The 13,536-nt window shown below is 38.2% G+C and overlaps 1 protein-coding gene across 4 annotated transcripts in view; it reads left to right on the top strand.

Annotated features, from left to right (window-relative positions):
- Positions 1 to 13,536, top strand: part of NEK7 (NIMA related kinase 7) — a 74,989-nt gene that overhangs the window by 27,165 nt on the left and 34,288 nt on the right. For all 4 annotated transcript variants that reach the window (XR_003257048.1, XM_026087857.1, XM_026087856.1 and 1 more), the window contains exons 4-5: positions 3,736 to 3,798; positions 4,388 to 4,498. Coding sequence is in view for 3 of the 4 variants with exons in the window: in XM_026087857.1 (XP_025943642.1) it covers positions 3,736 to 3,798; positions 4,388 to 4,498 (174 nt within the window). In the remaining variant the exon portion in view is untranslated. The remainder of the gene's footprint in view (positions 1 to 3,735; positions 3,799 to 4,387; positions 4,499 to 13,536) is intronic.

The raw sequence follows: 13,536 nt of genomic DNA, 5'->3' as shown, positions 1-13,536 counted from the left end.
AGGAGGTTTATGTCTGTGAAATTGAAATTCTGGATTTCTGGGAGATATTTGCGTTCTTTCCAGGTCAGGTTTTGGTTAAAATCCAACTGAGAACCTGAAAAATTGTATAACTTGAATCTTCAGAGTATCTTGCTTAGTGTTTGTAAGCATCAAAAAAGACTCAGTTTTTCTGTGTTGCATTATTTTATTCAAATAGTTTTTGAAATATTCACTTTAGCTGAAGCTGTGACAGGTTTGCGACTCTCCTGTATGAAGAATAGCAAAAATCTAGAGGGTCACGTTTATAAAACTTAAGTCTGACCTTTCCTGAGAGCAGCTGTAGTCTTAGCCTAGTGGAGACTCTTAGACTGTTTAATAACAAATTAGAAGTACCGAGAATACCAGTACTCAGAAGACTCAAACAAAGTTTTTTCTTTTTCTTTCCTGGGGTCCCTTGATCCTGGATCTCTTACAGTCCCAAATGTAGGGCTTTCTCAGAGGAATAACAAAACAACAAAAATAGAGGTATCAATTTATGTCCTTAATCAGAGGCATAGCTTATGAAAAATTTGCTACCAAATTTCCTTGTTCAGGTGTGTTGGCAAATACTCCTAATACAGATGCAGTTAGTATGCCTCTTCCCCTCCCTCCTCCCAATAAGGTAAAGTAATTTAAACATAATAGGCTGTAACTCCTGGCAATTACAGGGATAGTTGTCCCTGTTTTCATGTCTAAAGTGTGCACGCAGATGTAGGGCATAATAGTTCACCTGGGATGGAGTTTGAGTTTCCCTTTCTTTGAGCGAGCCCTATATGCCAGCCGTCCGCATCCATCTGGGGCTCGGAATAGGCGGTTCATCCATTTTTGTGACTGTGATTAAAGGGGCTTCTTAAAACCATGTGACTTAATTGTACAAATAAAGCAGGCTTCTTAATATTTCACGAATGTGGTGATAGTCTGCACAGACTTTGAGTGCCTGTGTTGCTCTATTCTTTTAAAATTACCCATCTCTGAGAGAAAAAGGAGAACTATGCTAAATACACAATAATAGCATTGTATTTTCCCCTTTTTGGATGCTGATTAGCCTTGGCTTTGAGAATTTTGGAGTATTCATTGTGTCTCTGACACACTGTTGCAAAGGCAAACATCTGCCAAGGCTGGTTATAGGGTTTAGTATGTTGTTAAATATGTAAAATTGCTTAACCAACTGCAAGGGTCTGGCTTGGGTCAAATTGTCCTGTGTTCAAGAACAAAAAGATAAGGATGTATTTCCAGTGTAACCTCAGCAGAGAATTCAAAGTTGTAGTTACTTAGTGTCCTGCGATGTCATTAGAAGGGTTTATGAAACTTGCCTGTGCGTACTTTAAGAGAGTGAGGGAAAAGTAGCAGAAATACCAGGTAAGAGATTTAGGAATTGAAATGGAGTTTACACAGTCCTTAACAGGTGTAAACTACTCTGTTTTTATCACACAACCCCTTGCTCTTGTTTTAAATCTTGAAATTGTGCCTTGGATAACTTCTCAAAATCTTATGAGCAGATAATTCCAGTCAAGTACAATTTTCAGTCTAAAAAATCTGTTTGCAGCTTTGATTCAGGTTCTCGGTTGTTTGGGGTTTGGTATGTCTGCTTGTGAATCTCTGTATAATTTATAAGGAATGTTCTCATCTAATCATTATATGGAAACTTAGCAAAAATGTGAATGAGTTAGTTAACATTGCATACAATATGAGACAGGTAGCGAGGAGGAGGGAAATGTGAATGCCAGGCTGACTCTGTTACTTCGTGCCTGGCTGGTGATCCCCCTAGTAAGTTGTTTCAAAGATCTACTGTGAGAGTTTATTGTAAGGACAGTATTTTATGTGTTATTATGGGGTTTGTTTTCTGTCTGTCCATTTTTTTTGGAATGACTAGTGATTGTCCTACCATTATTCCTGTCCCCTAATTAGGGTATATTCAGAAACCTAAATGAAATTGTGACTGACTTTGGCTGTGATAAACTTGGTGATGCTCATGACTTYAGATCTCCTTCAAGGCATGGCCCTTTAGCTGTCCCTTTTCCCTGCTTCCCACTGCACACTGTCACTGATTCTTTTGGGGAGAGGGGGAGCAAAACTTTCTGCTGGCTGGTCTCTTAGCTCCCAGGAGGGACAGTGATGGTCTCCTGCCTTCCAGTACTTTCTCATTTTATGTGCTGGCTCTAATATTTAGAAGTTTCCTACAAAAACCGTTAGTCCTTCATGACAGTACCAAGTACTAGGACCTCAATCTGTTGTCAAAATGATTAAAGAACAGTGCTTTTTTTTTTTCTTTCTTTTTTTTTTTTTTTTAAATTGTGATTTGAGGTTTGTAACAGATGCAGGCTGTTTCTTCTCTTTCACTATGTGTGTTCCCAACTTTAATTCCTAAACTTTCTTTTCTGTCTTTTCCATCAGTATTGCTTACTTTTTATACTTATACCTAAAATTTTGTGTATAGTACTCTTTTCTTCTGTTACATCTGAGATTGCTTTCTTTCTCAATGTTAGTATTGCTTTCTTGTGACTTAAGCTGCTGTGTTTCTGTTATGTCTCCCTGTCTCCACCTTGAATAGTTACTTCTAGTTTAGTCTGCTTATTTCCCATCATCCTGGCTTTACTCTACACGTAGTTGTGAGATGGTTGATTTCCTTTATTTCTTGCAGAGTAGTTCTGTTTTATTCTTTCTTTACTTCCTCCTCTTTCTTTGTTGTCTTCTTCCTCTCTACAAGTTTGGCTTTTCAATATTTAACTTACAGTTGTCTTTTTCATGAAGTGATTCTTCTGTCTTCTCCAGTGTGGTTTCTCTTATGCCAGACTCAAAGCCAGAAGATTGGATTTCTGAACTGAAGTAGGGGCTAGGCAGCAGCGCACCCTCGGCGAGGGCTCTGCGCTGTGAGCAAAAACTAGCCTCCTGCTTCAGGTGGCTTAAGGAGTGACACTTGGGCTGTGAAGAGCGTCGTGTCCAGTGCCCCCCTCTGCTGGGGTTTGACAGGTCATATGTGGACTTCCTGATTTGCTTGAAGTTTTTGAGGGGAGGATAAGGACTCTTAACTGGGAAAAAAGATTACTGGGGTTAACTTTTTGGAGGAGGCAAAGATGAGATATATTGCAGTGTTATTTTGAGCAGATGGGAGGTGAAAAAAAAAAGAGCAGAGATGCCTAAGCATRAAACACTGTAAGAGTCAAGGTGACGGGTGACAGGTTAGAAATATGGGCTTGAGTAAACAGATTGCAGAACCTAAATTACCTCTTAGCTTACTAAAGAGAAAGAAATGGAAAAGAGAGAGAGAATTGGAGATGATAATGAAGTTTTCATTCTGAGAGAGAGCAAAAATATAGTTATTAAAATAGAAAAGGAAGACAACAGCAAGATAGTAAGAAAGAAGGGTATGCTCAGTATTAAAACTAATCAGTTTGTGATAATGGCACGGCAGGAAGAGGAGAAGAAGCTCTAGTATTTGGATTGGAGCTAATGTGAAGGAAAGATGCTAAAGTATTGTTGCGTATATGAACAGATACACGGAGATGGCAATGAAGTCCTTGGAAAGCTTGTACTTGTTGCCTGTGAAGGGGCTAAAAGAGTTGATGCAGTGAGTTAATACTTTAGCATTAGGAGTATTCTTTTTTATTGCAACATTATGCTTTGCCAGGAAGTGCGATGCTATGAAATAATAATGGTGATTATTCAGTTTGCTATTATTTTATCACTTAATAAAACTGTCTTCTCTCTTGTGTATAGATATTTGATTTAATGGATGCCAAAGCCCGCGCTGATTGCATCAAAGAAATAGATCTTCTTAAGGTAAAAAGAGTTGCTCAGAAAATGTGCAGCCTTCATCAAAATGTATTTTTTTTCCTCATAAACATATTTGAAGAAGTGTCCAGTATTGTCTATGTAGAGTTTTTGTAAGCTTCACTTAAGGTATTTTGTAATTCTTAATTCCTTTAAAAATTAACATCAGAAAGTATTGGAAAATGGGTAACTTCTCAGGTAGAAGTTTTTTTGCTAAAAATACAGTATTGTAGATTAACTAAACGTACTGTGTAAAGTAAAATACTGATTTTTAAAAAAATCTGACTTTACTATTTCAGGTAACAAAAATAGTGTTGTATGATGACAGAAGCTAACCATGCTATCACGCAGATTCATTGAAGCAAAATTCCTTTAAAACTGTAACTTCCAATCGTCATGTTGATCCTAAAATGCCATCATGTTCTTGCAGTCTTGACATGCTTATCTGTAAATGCTTCTCATAAGCACATACTTTTCTGCTGTGATAGATTTTTAGGGTGTTCTTTTTTTGGTCTAAGCAAGGATGTTTCATTTGTCAGTCATAAAAGATAAAGACGTGCTCTACACTGAAACATGCTTTATTATTCTGCCTTCTTAGCAACTGAATCATCCAAATGTAATTAAATATTATGCCTCATTCATTGAAGACAATGAACTGAACATAGTGTTGGAATTGGCTGATGCTGGAGATCTCTCTAGAATGATAAAGGTAGGAATTACTATTTTTAATATTAAAAGCTTTTAATAACTTGTTTGGTTGGCTTTTCAGTCTTCTTGCTTATAACTGGATTGAATGAAATTAAAGGGGCAGAACTTCTGAAGGACAGTGGAGTGTTTACACCCAAGTTTTTTTTGTATGCCCAATGTTGATGCATATGTAAATATGTTTTTAATGGTATTGCCCAGAGTGTAAGTGCAGATGGAAATATAACTAGACTTCAATTGTATTAGCGTTGGGAGAAGAAGAAGAAGAAGCTGTAAAGAAAAGCACTGTTACCACAGTTTAAAACAATTCATTTTTGACTGCTTTCCTGACCTTGGCACAACTGCGTTTTGTGTTTAAAATATTCTGTTTCCTCTATTAGCACTGAAAGCAGAGAAGGCTGGAGTCATAAGGCAGAAAAAGTATTTCTTCTATAATCTTGGGTTCCAACTGTTAACTGCTTTAGCAAACAAAATGATTAAAATGGAAATAACTGCATCATTTTCTAGATTTAATCAAACACTACTATGTCTTTAGACTATCAAATTAAATCTTCTGAAAATATATTTTGTGATTTCATTGAAATCATGTTTAGTAAACTTGTTGATAAGTGGTTGTGCATTATTATAGTGCTTTCTTTTATACTCTTCAAATACTTGTTCTTTAACTAATCAGAGAAATTTGTCCAAGAGCTGCTGTATAAACTTCATATTCTGGAGTTTGCTTAACTTTTAACCGGCATTTTACCTTTCACTTTTTCATCTGACAACCACTTACTGTGTACTCCTACCCTTTTTCTGCTGGGTCTTGGCTGTAGCATGTCCCTTTGGTGTACTTTCTTGTGTACGCACCAGTGTTATTGTTGTCAGCGCAGTGTAACTCTGGGAAGAAAGAACGCTAGCCAGCTAACAGTCTCTCRGCAAACGCAGAACAGCATTTTGCTGGTTCATTTAGGACCTATGTGAATAGAGCATGTTAATTTCTTAATTAATGACTTTTATACTGTGTGGTGTGTGGGTGTTTTTCTTTTCTTCCTTAGCTTTTGAAGAATATTCCCTTCTAAATTGATAATTGTAAGGTAGGACAGTCGAAATTTGCCTCTAAACAGATTGACAGTGTGCTGTTAATATTTATATCCAAATTTGATATTTTTCTTCAGCTCATGAATTATTAATTCTGTGGGCTTACATTTCATAAAACATAAAGGAAGGTTTGTCTTTTCTTTTGAATGTTCAGTTTTGACACAACAGTTATTAATATGAGTGCTCTGTGACAGATTGCCTTATGGCATATCTGGGTTTATGACCCATTGAAGCTTTTTCTCTGTTTTGTTTTTTGTTTTTGTTTTAATCCGGTGCGTGAATAATGGCTCCTTCAGTGCAGTTGGCCTCATTACACCTTGTCCAAGTCGGTGGGCATTTCTTACAGGCTCGATCTTGGAGGCAGTTTGTGATTGTCCTCTTAACACAGGGATCATGTTTAATGTAGCAAACTTAGATTGCTGTTTGATGTTAATGACAGCCTATCAGGCTATTATTAAATATGTATGAGGTGTCACAGTGCACTCAGTCTTCATGCTGTTTGTGGAGGAAATGATTTGATAGACTATTTGGCTGGTATGAGTTTCAAGTGTGTGGGGGACATCAGTTATAGAGTGTCTTTTGAAAGAAATATTTTTAAAATTGTCTGGAAAATAAATGATACATAATGGTATGAAAACTTCCTGGCAAAATGTCTGCCTGTCACATTACTGGGGTAAATTGCTGTATTGCACTAGGGAGGAAAAAAATCATGCTTTGGTTTCCAATATTTTTGATAGAATGCTACTGTAAGTTTGTTGGAAAGTGTAGAGGCAAACCGAGAAGAGCATTTGGGTATCAGGCTGCTGTGTGATTTATAGGATCAAGCATGTTTCTGAAATTTTTAAATGGCCACAGATTGAATGACACTAAAACCACTGTTAATGTCAAACAAAAACTACTGTAGGACAGTTTTTCTAAACCTAACCAGTTTACTGTGGTGTTTCTTATGTGCATTAGGTGGTATTTCTGATGTGCACTATTGACACATTGGAGAATGCTAGCAAAGCTGCTGTACCTCACAGTATACCTTAATGAACTTGTTAGTTCTTCCCTTAATGAACCAAGTTCTGACTTTTCAGCTTCTGATTAATACTTTACTTGTCACCATTGAGAGGACAGCTGAGGAAAATCACTTGCATTTAGATTGAAGACTGATAGTGGATACTAATAAGCATTCATCAAAATTGCTGTATGTTAAAAAAAAAAAAAAAGCTGTGCGTAATGAAATCATGAGTCTTGCTATATGTACATAACATATGCATGCATTTAGTTCAGTTGATTGAATAAGAATCTCGCTTTACCTTAAACATTTTTTTTAAACTTCCTCCATCACAGGGAGATGTTTCTTTACAGCCTTCATTCTCAAAAGTAGGAGCATCCAAATCTGAGGATTTTCTTAACCTTAAAATTTTTACTGGCCTGACAGAAATTTTGAATACTTCCTATTAGTAACACTGAGAGGCAAATGTGATCAGTCTGTGGGAAATTTGTATTTGATTTTACAGTTGATTTTGCACTAAACCTAAAATGTCATGAATGTTATACCTCAGTACTGTGTAACCCCTATACAGGGATGGTGAAAGAAGGAAAAATTCTTTATTTTTTCTGTATCTGTGATTTAGGCTGCTGAATAGTATTACATCAAAGATTTTGTGTGTAAATAATTAGTTGCTTCAGAGCATCCTGATGAATACAGCTAAGTAATTCATAAACTAAGTATTAATTATTTCCCAGTTCATGATGAAAGAGAACCTAAGGTTCCTGTAGGACAAAATATTTTCCAGACATTGTGTCCACTGCAGAAGTAAATGGAATATAAAGTCATATAAAAGTTCTGCATGCTATAACAAATTAAGTACTGAATATATTTTGTATATTTCAGAGATTTCATAAAATTAAAAAAAAATTAAAAGAAAACAAAACCTTTCAGCTTAGTTGAATGGAAGTCCAGGTTTAATTCATWTTTTTTTTTCATAACGTTTCCTTGTATTATACAGTAATTCACCTCCGAGTGTYCCCGATGGCATTGGGGCGGTACGGTAGCAGCAAGCTTTCTAGCTAGTGTGGGTACCCATATTGTTCAAGATGCAGCAGTATTAACTAACTGCCTGCACTGGGCATGCAGCAGTCGTGCTGTAATGCGTACAAATAGCAGCAAAGCTGAGGCATGGCAGTGTGCCTCCTTTGCAAGGCTGCAAGCCCGCAATGAGTCGTCTTYGCTGTAGGACTTGTTGGGAAGATTTGTCTGCCTGTGTCTTTGGTTTGGGCTGAGCCTGGTTCAGTTACGGGGGCAACACAGATTTGGCACCCGAGATAGTTCCCAGTCAGGAAGAGATTTTGCAGGGCCTTCTCCAGAGCCTGCTGGGCTCCCTGCAGGCTGTCACTGTGGCCCGGTTTGTCCCTTTTGACTGCTACCCGCAGCCGCAGCACACTTGCGCGCTGTTGTGCTCGTTTCCCACGGTCGCTGTCCATCGTATGTAGGTGTCTCCGCTGTGGAGCGTGGGCATCTTAGCATAACACGTAACCAAGGTTAAGGGTAGGTCATGAGAGCTGTTGGTACTATGTTGTAACACCACCTCCTATTGCGATATAAAAATATGTTGTAAAGCCAGTTTTAGACTTGATTCTAAAAGCAAAATTATGGAATATAGGTCCCCTTTCTTAATAGTCATGGTTCTCCTGCACTGTGGACAGTGGGGGGGGGGAAGGGGACGGAGGGGTGGAATTGTTCTGTAGCAGGATTAACTACTTTGGGGATTTTTTTTTTCTGTAGAGCAACATGTGATATATTGGGTAAAGAAAATGCCGTAAATAATGAAAAACTTTCTAACTGCATTAATCAAGAAAATATATTAGGATGATTCAGTAAAAAGAAAAGTTAGTCTGTGCTGAATATGTTGAAACAATACAATTTGAACTATTTTGCAAAGCAGTTAAGATACTAAATTAAAAAAGTTATTAGGAAACCTTGTAAGAAGGAATCTTATCAAGATACTAAAATGTTTTTAAAATACAAATGCAATAAACTCCTAGATCTGTTCATTTCTGTAGATATTTTTAGTTTTTCTGGCAAATTATCTTAGCACACCAAAAAAATATAAACTTTAAACTGAATATATCACATAAGATCTTAAGTTAGATCATGTTTTGGAAACAAGCATGAAAGCTTTCATCTACAAAGTAGGAAAATATGTTAGTGCCTCTCTCAAGATAGATATAAAATAATTTGAATTCCACAAAATGTCACCTAGGCACTTTACCCACTCTTCAGAGAATACTTTTATGTGTGTTTTTTCCAAATTCAAATTAAAATTACTTACACTATAACTAGATAAAGTAAGGCAAATATTTTAATACTTCAAATCATTATGAAGTTCATATTGAGTCCTGTGATTTCTGTAGTTGGGAACAGTGCATTCTTTGTCCTTTACCATAACTATCTATTGGATAATTAAAATACAGTTACCTCCTTCCAAACAACTGATGCATGTCTGAATTGCTAGTTGCAATAGCAACTCTTTTTAGTCTGGTTCAAAATCCCGTTGTTCATCATTCTGACATTTCACCTGTGATGGATATTTTGAGCATCAACTTGTGAAACTGAGTCAGGTAAGTTCTCCTCTCCATATGGCCTGGGGTGCAGACCCCCTTCCTTTCCCATGCCAATATAAATAAGCAAGCAGTGATGTGTGTTGGAAGCTGTTTGCGGTACTCAGGGTGTACCTCAGGCTTTCTCGTACTGCTTGGAGCAGAGCTGGCTGGCTGGTTTGCTTGCTCTGTTTTACAGGACAGCTTGCACTTTCTTAAGGAGTGGAAGGAATTTTAGTGTGCAATTGTTGGCAGCTTTGTCAGCCCCAAATGCTGTTTCTGCCTGTGTGAAGCAACTACAAAACCACTGTAAAATCTGCATGATTGCAATCCAAGTGTTTTAGCACGTGGAACAGCTGTACAGTGAGACGACAGCCTCTGGGATGGACAGAGATGTTGTAATAGCATTGGGTTGGGCAGGAACGTACAGGGCATGGGACAGTTATTACAGCCTCCCTTATCTCAAGTGTTCAGTGGTGTTTGCGAGGCTAGACTGGTAGCACTGAATGGGATTATGTGCATCCTTTTGAACTTGTATGATGATCAGGTGTGGATCAGGAATTTGTTTGCGAGTTGTCAATATTTTGTAGACTTAACAGTGCTTCTTGCTYTCCACTGTTTGTGCAGCATAGCACCAGGGTCAAGGGAGCCCATACTACTACAGAAGCAGATTGCTTTCTGTGCTGGGAAGCTGGTTGTCCTGGATCGCCAAAAGGCCAGTGGTTGCCCATGGTTAACTGTATTCACTGCTATGAAGCTGGTTGTATGCGCTGTTGTATGTGTATGTTTATGTATTGTATGTGTATGTTGTATGTGCTGAGAAAGGAAGCTTGTGGATTTTTTTTTTTTTTTTAAGTTGTTTACTAGTGGATTGCTGTCACTGGGAGTGTGTTAGACATAGAGATGATTTTCAGACGGGTTATCTGACAAACATTGATAGCACGCTAACTATCGTTTGACTTTTTTGGAGGAACCAACAAATATGTTAATTGCAAGAGTTATAATAATTCTTTCTGTGCTGTGATAGTTGGAGGATTTGGGGGAACATCAGATTAGGGGAGTGCTGGTGTAAGGAGGAGGTGCGGTGTCAGAACGCTGAGGTCAGATATCCATCTCTTTCCCAGATGCATGACCCGGTGTTTTGGAAAACCCTATCAGGTTTCCTCTGCTGTTAACTGACTATATTGTTTGGCGCTCTCTTTATCATACAGAATACTGGTTTCCAACTTAAGCTATTGATGGCATTCGTATTTGGAAGACTGATGGGACAATAATGTTGCTTCCAGAATGTAGTTTGACGGCAGTGTTGCAAATGCTGTATTCTGCTGCGCACACCTATCTGTAGCAGGACAGTAATTCTGTTTGCTGTTAAGGTAGCCAAAGCCTCAGTTGTGTAAAAAGCTGTGTTTTCAGTTTGTCAAAATATAACTATTTCTTACTAAAATGTTCAATGCCAGCTGCCTGCTTCAGGATACMTATTTCAGAAAACGTTGTATGATTTAGTAGACAACTAAGGAAAAATACATTATTCTGCCAAGTGTGTGTGTGTTTTTTCTTTTTAAATTGAGTAACCATTGTATCTGAAATGCTCTAAGCCCCTTTTGCCTTGAAACAGGGACTTAAAATTTGGAAAGAGGATTTTTGTTACAGCAATGGCCATGAAAACTCACCTAAATGTATAAATTCTTCTGATGCAAGAGTTCACGTGTGCTTGACAGAAGCTGYTAGAGCACAGCAGCCGAAGTGATGAATTTCCATACACGTAGAGCTGCATAAACCCCTTTTATCTCTTAGTGCTGACAACGCTGCAGTACCTGAGCGACGAAGAATGCTTCAACCTATAGTATGGGTGACTGAAACTGTTTTACCAGAAGTTGCTTTTTCCAGATGCTTTGGATGGGCCAAGCAATGGAACTGAGAGAAGGAAGTGTTGCTTTCCTGTCTCTCAGTACAAGGGGAAGGGTATTTACTACTTTCTCTGTGCTGTTAGAAAGAATAATCTGAGATAAATGTGGAGAAAAGAAAAGACTAGGTAAAGAAGAGTAGCTTGGGGCAAGCAGCCAAATAATACTGAAGGAAGAGAGAGGATCTGACTGGCAATGGGGAAGCCCACCTTGACTGAGACTAGTTTGGCAGGGATGAGCAGTTTTGCAAGAAGTTAGACTGTGAAGTGACTATGCAAGGCAGTAGAGACTGAGGAGCATAAGCGAATGAGAGCCTGGCAGTGATGGATCAGCAGAAAATGGAAGTACTGGAGATGAGAGCAATGGGATTAGAGAAGGAGCTAGTGGGTTGTCAGAGAATAGGGCAGGCTGGGCAAGGACACTAGAGGGAGACAAACTCTCTGCCAGCGGAGAGAAAGCTTGGACGGGGTGCCTTGGACGGGCTGGGCATAGGCTGTGATCGTATAAATGAAGAAAATGGGACTAAGACAGAAACAAGCGACAGGCCTGAGCGGTAAAGACGAGGCAAGTTGTGTAGGCATTATGGATCAGTCAAATGGAAGGGGACCACGCGGAGGAACCGGTTATCTGCGGCACGCAGACTTTGGAGTGGTGGTCAGGGGTCAGGAGTGCTGCTCTTCTGCTGTCAGCAAGTGTACATGCTGTCAACTGGCAGCGCCCATCCTTTAGCCCCCAAAGGGTGATGATCTGTTGTGCAAGTTGGTCAGCTCCAGCACTAGCTGGGGCTGTGAGAGTGCCAACTCTGCTAAGCTGTGCTTAGCAGTGTAGTAGAGAGGATACATTTCTTGTTAGGTGTTTTTTTTTGTTTTGTTTTTGTTTAATGTAAGGAATTGCATATATCCATCCGTAACCTACAGAATGGACACAGAAGCTGCAAAACTAAATATCTTGTACTACAGCAAATTACAGGACCATTTCTTTCTTGAAGATCAGGATAATTTCTTCCTTGCTTCATTCAGTGTTAAGGATGCAGCAGCTCTGGGTGGGAATCATGGTTGTGCAGTACACACTGATTTGTTGAATCTGTGCTGCCTTCTTTGCTGCGGTGGTGTATAGTTTTCAGGGCAGGGAATTTAAGGAAGGCAAAGAAGGCTTCATGGTTAATGCACTCAAATGTTGTTCCAAAGACTGTCCTTTGTTACCTTCTCTGGTACGGTTCCTATGGGATACTCTATAAACCACTTCAACCACTTTTCTGATGGGAACTGTAATTGCTTATTCCATGTTTCTGGATAATCAAGGTGAAACTCTGGGGTTTGATTTGTAGAAGCATTGCATGTTCACGGCTTCATCTGATCTCAGTGGAAACTGTGCTTTGAAGATGAGCTGTTTCACAAAGCTAAGTATGCTAAAAGAGGATGCTTAAGATTGGTGCCAAAATTAATCAACATTTTTAATCTTAATTCTTTGCCCCCCATTCTCATCTGTAAAATGGGCATATTACTATATACGCTTCATTTCTAAAGCTGTTTGTGCTGATAAACTTCACAAAGTTTGTTTTATTAATGTGTTATTCCAGTGATGGATGCCAGGATTTCCTCCTCCACCCCCCACCCCCCAAGAAGTATATTTCTAATAATAGGTTTTGAATTGTGCACAGCAAATAAGGCATAGAGATTTTTTCAATACTTTATTTTCGGTTTGGTATAATTGCTCACTAATTGAGTGTCACGAATGAATGAGGAAAGAGTCTTCTGGAATTAAAAAAAAAAAAACTCTGAAGGGGGACAAATTAAGGTGGCTTTAATTCTTTAATTCTGAGATTTTATTTATATGTATACATTTACATCTGAATGCTCGGTATTGTGATTTTTGGAAAAAGTATTTGCCCATGATAGTAAAATGTTAGTAGCCAGTATTTTAACGTGTTTTCCTTTTCACGATAATAATTTAGCATGATCTGTAAACAAAAGATTAAAAAAAGTGAGATTTGAGTGTTTTGGTTTTCAGCTCACTTGCTCCTGCTCCACTCTTGTGCATGCCTGCTATTTATCTCTGCCCCCCCCGACCACTGGATTTAATAGAAAAAGCATTTACTGCCTAAACTTCTGACATGTGAAGTTTTTGTTTAGCATATGCTTTTTTAACACTATGTCACCTTTACTTTTAGCTTTTTTTGTACTTTTGAAAATACTTTAAAAAACAATAGACCATAGCTTGAAGTAGGATATAATGTATTAGGAGACTGTAACACATATGTGTTAATTATAGAACAAAGCTATCTTTTTTTTTTTTAAATGTGTTCTCCTAAAGGAGAAACATGGGCTTTGAACCAGTCAGCTAAGTTTTGCCATTAACCTTTTCTTTAAACTTGTGAAAATCTCCTTCTTAAAATATTTCTTGGTAATTGAAAAATAGTGCCTCCTTATTCTGCTTCATATGTTTATGCCAAGTATGCAGTAAATAAAAA

Source organism: Apteryx rowi, unplaced genomic scaffold, assembly GCF_003343035.1.
Source record: "Apteryx rowi isolate R43461 unplaced genomic scaffold, aptRow1 scaffold_74, whole genome shotgun sequence".
NCBI lineage: Eukaryota > Metazoa > Chordata > Aves > Apterygiformes > Apterygidae > Apteryx > Apteryx rowi.
This window is presented reverse-complemented; position numbering and strand designations above follow the sequence as displayed.